This window comes from Oculina patagonica, chromosome 9, assembly GCF_052425735.1.
Source record: "Oculina patagonica isolate OP01 chromosome 9, crgOcupat, whole genome shotgun sequence".
In the NCBI taxonomy this organism is placed as follows: Eukaryota; Metazoa; Cnidaria; class Anthozoa; order Scleractinia; family Oculinidae; genus Oculina; species Oculina patagonica.
This window is the reverse complement of record NC_135766.1, coordinates 21,164,877-21,174,185: the sequence shown is the minus strand read 5'-3', so window position 1 is coordinate 21,174,185 and position 9,309 is coordinate 21,164,877. Positions and strand designations below refer to the sequence as shown.

The following is a 9,309-nucleotide window of genomic DNA, read 5'->3' as shown; positions in this document are numbered from 1 at the left end:
TGGCAAAGAAATGTGAAAACAGATTCCTAATTATTGCATGTTGGTTTTCTTGTTTAATTTTGTTTTATGGTGCGGCATGGTATGGAAGTCACCTGGTTATTGAGGATTGAGTCAAATACGACAAAACGTGGACTCTTTAAGTTTTAATGATTATTATACCAACAAAACCGCAATTTAAGTAAACACGAACGTCGGAGAAATTGAATATTTCTCAATGTTAGGTCAGCCAAAGTTCTTCCTGTATTTTAGCTCACGTAAATAATCAAATGGCTCTTAGGACTTTAAAGGAGCAATGTCACGATATTTTAAGTCACTTTTCTGATTACTTCCAAGTTGAAGAAAACCTCACAATATTAATTTTGTCATGTAATAACAACAACGAAATAATTAAAACACGTTAATAACCAAGGATGGTTTCGACTGATGAAGATTAAAACGGATTACGATCGAAAAAAACTTGATAAAAACTTGCCAGTTTTTTTCAAGATGAGTCCGTGACGTTGCTCCTTTAAGTAAATACAAACGTCTGAGAAATTGAATACTTATCAATACAGTTTGGCCAGCGAAAGCTCCTCCTGTTGCATAGTTCACGGAAATAATCAAATGGCTCTCAGGACTATTCTTTAAGCACAATATAAGAACTCGATTATTATTCAATAAGTATTCCTCGGAAAAATATGTTTTGATGCTATTCGTTTTCCGTTATTTGACAACTCGTCCGTTGATGTAGTCCGGCCTGCTCGTTTAACTTTGACTAATAATTCCTTGCTAATCATATTTTTTCTGCACTATAGTTAGATAACAGTAAATTTTATATGATCATGCATCAATATTTTTTTAAACTGAAGTCTGTCTTGTAATGCGATTGCAAACTGTAATCTTACTAACAATCAGTAAAGTCTTGGTGGGGCAAAAATGACCACGCGCACTCGCGACTTAAAAAATTTGTCACGCCAGCATGACGCAAAGCGAATACCTTATGTTGCTAAGCAACGTCGTGAGGAGAACAGCTGGCTATTTATCACAGGCCAGTGACAGTGCGGCTTCTCGAATCAGGCCAATTCTAAGAAATACAATCGACTCCACTATACTGTATGCACGCTAATTGCTAATTGCTAATTTTGCGAGAAAACGTTTGTGACCGTCAGGGAGGGGGGGGGGGGGGAAGAAAGTCGGCACTTTTCTTTGAATACATAGCAGTGCCTGGAAACGGTGCGAGTCTATGTCAATCAAGCCGTTGCTAAGAAAGACGTCAAACCAAGGTTTTGTTTTCTCGGAAAGATTTAAATATCAATGACTGCGTGCGTGTGAAATGCGAATAGTCGCGGTGTTTGCGTTTGATGTTTTACGCCTAATGTCTCACGTCAATGAGAATGTTTTGGCGGCGTGGAATAACAACCGAAAAATTTGTCACGCGGTTGAAATTTAAGAGTGACTTTTACGAACGGCCGAGCAAGAATTTGATTTCCTGGCAGAAATTGGAAAATCGATTTTTCTAAGATAAGATAAGATAAGAAACTTTATTTAAGTGTCAAAGCCTTATAGCCTGGAAAATAAAACCATACTAATTAGGGGACACTGCTAAAAACTAAAAGCTACACTAATACTAAATATAAATACAATAAAAATATATATAAGTCATATAAAAATGTTATTATAATCTATGGTGTAAAAAATGTTAAAATCTTATAATAATGTTTTGACTTGAGAGGCACTACTTCGCACTATTTCCGTGATTGGAATATGATTCTAACCGAAAGAGAACTAAACTCGCGTAAAATTTTGCCGCTAAGCTGAATCACCAATGCGAGAAAACCGGAAATAAAATTGCACTTGGGTGGCAACCGCGTAGCTTGGCAACGAGATACTGTAATGGGCCCTTAACCTCGGGTGAAAATTAGACGTTCTTATACAAACTAGTAATACGTGACTCGCAGAGCCTCGCGAAGCTCTGGGTTGGGGAGGCGGGGGGGGGGGGGGGGGGGTGGTGTTATAAATAAGGAGTGGATTATTTGAAGTTGAACATTGTACATATTCAATTTTCCACAGTAGGCAGGAAGATATATTTGTTAAAAATTAGTAACGGGCATGGCCGCGACACCCTCATTCCCAGGGTCTACTCCGCTTTGAAGATGGCGGCTATTTCAGCTTCGTAAAGAGGTATAAAGCGTTGGGAAGCGCAGGCTATTTTCAAAATCATCGAAAAATTATTGGATAGTCGCAGTTTGGACATTTATTTGAGGGCAATAAAAAAAAAGAAGAACGAACGGCAGGAGGATTCGAACCCTCCGCCCGCGCGCCCCTGATGGCGATGAAAGGTTTATAGCCTGAATAGGCGTAGAGGGAGTATTATGTGGAAATCAGTGTTATTTTAATCCGAAAAGAAAAACGATAAAAATGAAAGGCTCAGGATTCGAACCCACAAAAAAAATAAGGAAAAAAAAAAAAAAAAAACCCTAGCCGGATTCGAACCCGCGCCCTCAGTCTCGAAGATCTGATTTCAAGTTCGACGCCTTACCATTAAGGACGGACCATAAGAAATAACCGGAGGGGGGTAAAAAATTTTCGGTGCAGGAATTTTTTTTGAAGGCCTACTTGTCTGCAGGAATTTTTTTCCTGGGGCACAAGCTTTGCACGATTTTTTTTTCGCCCAAATTTACAGGTCTTTTTTCGTTACGCATCAATGATTTGAGCAATTATCATTATTAAATAGTATTATTGTTTCATTTTTCAGATTTGTTCTGAATTAAGCGACATTTAGGGACCGTTCATTTTTTTTTATGGGGTAGGGGGGCTGAAGGGATTTGATAGATAGTGCCAGAAGTACTTCTGATAGTGCCCGTTAAATATAATTCCCTCCCCCCCCCCTCCTTATTAGAAATTTTTTCCCTGGTCCCTCAACAAAAAAGATGATAAAAGATGACAGCTAAAACTTATCAAGCTAACTTTAGAATATCAGACAAAAATGCAGTTTAAAGTGATAATAGTAATACTGTTTGTGCTTTTGATTAACTGTTTAGTGATGGGACGTGACTGTTAGTGTGGGTCAGGTGTGTTTGCAACTAAATAGCTGATAGGATTGAGCTGACGCTGCACTCTCGGTGCATGACAAATTAGAGGGGTCCGGGGGCATGCTCCCCCGGGAAAATTTTAATTTTCAGAACCTAAAAAAGGCTATTTTAGCCATTCTGATGGACGTTTAAAGATGCCATCATACAACACTTACAGGTAATTCCGTTGCACGAATTTTTTTTTCAGCAGCAGCCGCTTGCAGGATTTTTTTTTTCGACAAGTTTCCCTTGCAGGAATTTTTTTTTGGTAAAAGTCACCCCCCCTCCGGTTATTTCTAATGGTCCGTCCCTTAGGCCACCAGCGCGCGGCGGCCGTGTGACGTCATTTCCGCCAGACACCAAGCTCACAAATATATATATTTCTATACATGACCGTAAACTCCACACGAGATTTCATCCCGCCTGAGCCCTTTGAGGGACAAAATTATACACCCCGCTACGCTCGGCCTTCGGCCTCGCTTCGCGAGGAAAAAGAGTGTATTTACATTTTGAAATAAAATAAAATAGTTCACAAGTGTTGCGAAATTTTAGCTATGACTTTAATTTATTTAAACAGCTGTCAAGACCCGGCGTTTGCTGTGCGCCAGGCAATCATATGTGCAAAATGTGTAAAGTTTCAACAGAACTTAAGATTAGACTAAACATTCCACAAGGACTAACAAAAATAATTTCAGCAGATACATTTAATATTGAATTAAATGTAAAACAAGACAAAACGTTTTTCCTCGTATAATAAGCAGCAGAAGATTGCTGTTGTGCCAGTTTGAAAGACGTCAGTAGCAGATGGTCTTTCTGTCGGAAGTCTTTGTCCACCCTCGTATATCCTGAAGAAGTGTTTGCTAATCCAGCTGGATAACTTACGTACGTCAGTTTTAAGTTTGTTAAGTTGTTTGCTCAGCGCAAACATGTTTCAATATTTTTGCAGCGTGTTGCCAGCAGCAGTTACTTTCACCTTTCTTTGAGTTTTGTCTCATTAGCATATAAGTGTTCTCAGGGGTTAAATTCAGGAAACACGCATGCAGAAAAAAAAAAATCCTTATTGAAAAAGAATTGAACCAACCGGGCTACAGAATCAAACGACTTCTTGTATTGTGTTAAAAGAATAGTCCTTAGAGCCAATCGATTGTTAACGGTGAGCTAAAATACAACAGGGAGAGCTTTGGCTGTTGACAATAAGAACAAAAGTTCCAAAGTTACTGCATGGCAATAAAATACCAAAGTAAAATGAAATGGGTAATAAGGTGCCAAAAAAATGTTTTTAAAAAATACCAGACGTTTCGGGCAATAGCCCTTCTGCGGTGGTAAACGTCGCCAAAGAAAATGCGACAAACTAGCCGAGCGTTTGAAAATTTAAAAATAACGTTCACGCGCAAAGAGGCGTAGGTGCAGTTTAAATAAATGTGAAGTTAATGATCATCCCGCGTGGTCGCACAGTGCCCAGTCTGAAGATCATTCTCATCTCCTGTCGCTTCCGGTTGATGTTGTTGCCGGCGCAAAGTCTGATTCCGCGTATTTGGACGTCGGAGATAGAATGACGTTCTTTGTTGAAGTGCTCCGCCACGGGAAAACCGGGTACCCTCTTCTCTATACTTTTTAGGTGTTCGCCGAAGCGTTATCTTTGGGTAAGTCCGGTTTCACTGATGTAAAGGGCGGAGCAACGACGACAGGAGATGCAGTAGATTAGGTTGCTGGACTGGCAGCTGAAATGTTCTTTGATGGTAAAGGAGCCAGTGGGGCCGTCAACAGTAACCGAGAGAATCACATGATAGTCAATCGAAAAGATTTGTTTAACTTCACACCAAAGCTGGAGCCTTTATTTTCAGTGTAAATGTTTCCAAAATGTCTGTGTGCTTATTGGCTAAACCGTAAATTAGTTATAACTTTTTTGTCGACTTTGTTTAACCCTATTTAGTCTGGGAAACAATATTCTTACAAAGCACTTCTATTTATACGTGAGAGAAACGCTATTTTTGAAAACATAAACAAACTTTCCTTAGATCCATTGGCTATCGTTAATCCTAGCTCTGAAACATTAATTACTTACAAAACCGCTCACAAGTGGATTGCAGTTTTCTACAGGTTGTATTTACAATTAAACACTTTTTTTATAGTTATAATCTCACGGACAGTAAACACAAGAGCAGGTACTAGTTTGGCTTATAAACTAAAGCATTAACCTGACAAAACACTATTTCTACGTTGGGAATTCTATGTTTTTTTTTTAACAGCGAGGCTTGTCAACAAATGAAACTCGATCATCGAGGTCGTCAATTCATGTTCTTTTTAACAAACTTAAGCTAAAGAATTATTTTAAACTGAGCTCGCTTTAGGTTAAATTCAACGGATCCATAAATTTAATGAATACGATTGGGATGGAAAGTGACCTTTAGTGGCACTATAACCAAAATCGTATTCGATTTCATCATCGTCTCCAACGAGAACAAAAAAAGGAGCGTCAGTTTCTGTTATTCCAATCCCGTGATCACCACGTGAGCAAGCATTTCCTCCTCCGCCAATCATCATCACTGATCCATCGCCACCCTCATAACACCAGAAGCCGATCTTGTTGGCGCTTTGAAGGGCTCCACTGCACTCAGCCTGTTGAAACCCGTCTGTAGCCTTGTACTGACCGCCACATTGAACCGTGCAACTTCCAAAGCAATCATATCTGGCCCAAACTTTGACATTTCTAAAGTCGCCATAACTTGTGATTTTGGATCGGAATGTTTGTCCATCCAAACAGTTACCTGTGGTCTGTAACAAAAGTGTGTGACTGGGGTCATCACTGCGCGTGATCTTAAACTCTTTGCCGCTGACCAACCAAAAAGCGTGTGAGATCATGTCAGTGTTACTCGACGGACTAGTTGTTGTTCCCATGGCAACTTGCTCGTCGTACCACCAGTAACCAGTGTCATTCATCCAATTCTTGTCATCACTGTTCGAGAATCGGGCAATAAGAGTCCATTCTTTGCTGTCATTTGTCATGTGGCAGTACACCTAATGTAAGACAAGCGAGTTAAGTAAAAGGCATGAATAATATTGTATATGATGGATGATGGGCGCGCGAATTAAGCTGAAGGCGTGATAAATATTTTCTGCATCTATAGAATTGTTGAAGAAGGAGGCTTTTATTTGTTATAACACACACGCATCCAATGTTTGATACAAGTTGTTCCTTATTACTTGCAAAGTGTTCAATTAGAATGACAAATTGATCGCCTGAGTTAGAAAAAGCAGTAATTTTCCATCTCAAAATCTGGTCCATTTATTAAAAAAAAACAATTGATATTAACTAAAATAACAAGCAAAATTGTAAACCGCCTGCTTACCCAATAACAAGAAAATACAGTCCACAATACTGTAGCGTTTTACAAGGACTTCCAGCTCAGACAACAACGGTAATGTAAAATTATGGTAATTTTACTGTGGTGATATCGATGACTTTAGTTATGTTTGTGTATTTGGCCTATAGTCGAAACATCTTTCGATCTTCCTCGCAAGTCTTTGACAAACCTTGGAAACGTACGGTGATTTTTTGTAATCTTCGGAAATTTTCGGGAAATGCTCGGAAACATTCGTATGACCTTCGGAAAACAATTAGAGAATCTCTAGAAATCTTCGGCAAATGGTATAGAGCAAAATAATGTAAGGTTTTGGAGATATAATATTTTTATTTCTTAAGTCCGCGCATCCATGTATTATGGAACAAAATCAGGAAGAGAAGGTAACAAAATTCAGGTCTCCGTCGACGTCATCAAGTATTGAAAAGTGATTCTCCAAAGTAAAATAAAAAATGCAGGAAAAATTGAAGAGAATTTTTATGTTGGTCTGACACTGTTTTTAGCCCGCTATATTTAAAAGGAATACGATTTCGTGCTGCTTTTCTCTTCACAACAATTTTTTTTGTTGTTTACCTTAAATGACATGTTACCATTTGTTAAAAGGTATTCTCCATTTGGTAATTTCTGTTTTGCTTTTATTTGAAGCTCATGGCACGAAGAAGCACCTGAAAGATGATTAATTAATTAAAAAAAGATATTGTTTTGCAATCATTACAGCATTTTCTTAGCAGCTTTCTCAATAATACTGTTTCACAATCAGTAGTTTTTCCTATTTATCAAGGAAAAGAAAATTATTCTTAGTCTTAGAGAATCATATGCAGAATTGGGAAACTTTCACGAGCTCGTGTTAGTCCAAAGCTTTTTGCAACCCTTCTGCCATCTCTAACATCGTTTGTTTCAAGACATTTATCTTAAATTTAGATCCCAATAACCGAAATCATATTTTAGAGAGGCACGAGATGTGAAGACATAACTTCAGACTACATTAGTGCAAATTTGCCATTTCTTACCAATCTTAGATTCACATTTTTCGCCAGTCCAAGGTAGTTTGCACGAACACGAAAATGTTTCTTTCCTTTCATCAGGCACACAAGAGCCACCATTGAGGCAGCCAGTCATGAGACATCCCTAAAAAGTTTGAATAAAAACAAAAATCCATCAATGTCGAAGCGGAAAAAATACGCACGCGAACAGATCTTATCTTTTTTCCGCTTTCTTCTTGGTACCGTGAACCTTCCTAATTTCTTCTTTCGCTCTCACACAACGGAAGCAACACAAGTATATATTTGGAGAACTGAATAATTTGGACGAAAAATATTCCATAGTTCTGAGGGCTTCTAAGAAACTGCAAATAAAGTGCGTTAAATAGTATTTTGTAATCCCAGTAATTAGTAATAAATACATGTTCATTTAACTTTTCTCTTTTGTACATGGCTCAGACGTTGGCTCATGTCATTACTCCTGCATTAAAGCTCTTATTTTGGCCTTATATTGATAAAGGGGAATTTCTATCTATAATGGGAGCTAATAGTTGATGCAACCACAAATTAGACGATCGATAATATTTGTACAAGTATTCGCGTTAGACCAAGAAAAGTAAAATTTTTGAGAGCTTCCGCGTTCTGATCCAATTTTTTTGCACAACACTCTGTAAATGTGTGGTAAGTAATAAAGATGGTAAATTTTGAGCTCGGTGATAAATAGTGAAGATAAATTTTTAACAATGACACGAGCATGGCAAAAAGTAAAATTCTGAGTCCCCGACGGGAATCGAACCCATGGCCTCCCAGATACCGGTTGAGCGCTCTAACCAACTGAGCCACGAGAGACTCTCGTATAGCTCAGTTGGTTAGAGCTTCCCAAGCTTCCCAAGCTTCCCATGCTTTCCAAGAGACAGCTAGGCTAGGGAGTATTTCAAAGTCAAATTAAATTACCTTTAGCACCATAGAAAAAGTAACTCCTTTTTGGTCATGAAACCTGGTGTTTGCGACGATGGCCCCGTGCTTGTTCAGTTCGCAAGTTCCTTTGCTGTTCTTGTCGGATGGCACCTTGAAGTTTGTGGAAGTACACCAGGAGTTTCTCAAGCACGAATGGCTGCAAGACATCAAACTGGGAGACTCAAACTGTTTGACAACGTGGCCTTTAAGTCGCTTATTTTCTAGCATCTTCAAGAATGCGGAACGAGAAGGTGTAGAGTCTTCTTTGGCGGCGAAAACGGCGATATTTATCATTCCATGGAACAGGACAATGAACAAAACCTTTTTCGCGTCCATCGCTGAACAACAGTCGGTACGGTGTAGAAAGAGAAACCAAATACTTGACTTCAAAAGTTTTTTTTTAAGGAGGGGTTTCGATCTTGCGCTAATTGTAAATGTTTGATGAAATAAGACGCAATAATTGGCCCGGTCTGTTTGTGTCTGTTGATTATTTGTTTGTGGTTGATTGGTTGTTGAAGAGTCCGGGGAGGTGAGGGGGTAAAGGGGGGGGGGGGGTGCGCGTCGGGACCTTTTGAAATAAACCGTTTACATGTGAAGAGGCAATATTGATCCAGGCTCACTCTAATTTCACTGCATTGCCAGAAGAGTAGCAAGATCTTGTGTTTAGGACGATTACAAAATGAAAAGCATCGATAGAACCAAAAAGCAATAGATTTACCCTTGAAACGTTGGACGAGTATCACTGCCAGACTGCCCGTTGGTGGTACCCCCTGGTTTTGAATATAATTCATGCCTCGTTTGTAAATTAATTCTTTTTTTAAATCCCTATTGAAAGGTGCTTTAAACGTGCTCACAATTTTGCGTAAAAATTTTGTTTGCTGTGGTTTATTGGTATATATAAGTAGTCGTGCACTCGTAGTAATTGGGACCGTTGAAATTCAATGGTGCTATTTATATATA

The 9,309-nt window shown here is 38.8% G+C and overlaps 1 protein-coding gene across 1 annotated transcript; it reads right to left on the bottom strand.

The window, feature by feature from the left end:
* Positions 1-5,291: 5,291 nt before the first annotated feature.
* On the bottom strand, positions 5,292-8,776 carry LOC144666380 (uncharacterized). Its single transcript, XM_078527805.1, has 4 exons — positions 8,347-8,776; positions 7,423-7,540; positions 6,986-7,077; positions 5,292-6,068 (listed from the first exon to the last, which is right to left on the bottom strand). The coding sequence occupies exons 1-4, from the start codon at positions 8,683-8,685 to the stop codon at positions 5,409-5,411; spliced, it is 1,209 nt and encodes a 402-aa protein (XP_078383931.1). The 5' UTR covers positions 8,686-8,776; the 3' UTR covers positions 5,292-5,408.
* Between the last annotated feature and the right edge of the window lie 533 nt (positions 8,777-9,309).

What these genes read in the sequence shown, in the direction of transcription:
- LOC144666380 (XM_078527805.1), bottom strand. Translation starts at nt 8,685, where the DNA reads ATGGACGCGAAAAAGGTTTTGTTCATTGTCCTGTTCCATGGAATGATA. An exon ending in CTTTTTCTATGGTGCTAAAG is followed by an intron (nt 7,541 to 8,346) that starts GTAATTTAATTT and finishes CAAACTTTTTAG; the next exon opens with GGATGTCTCATGACTGGCTG. An exon ending in ATGGTAACATGTCATTTAAG is followed by an intron (nt 6,069 to 6,985) that starts GTAAACAACAAA and finishes GTCTTACATTAG; the next exon opens with GTGTACTGCCACATGACAAA.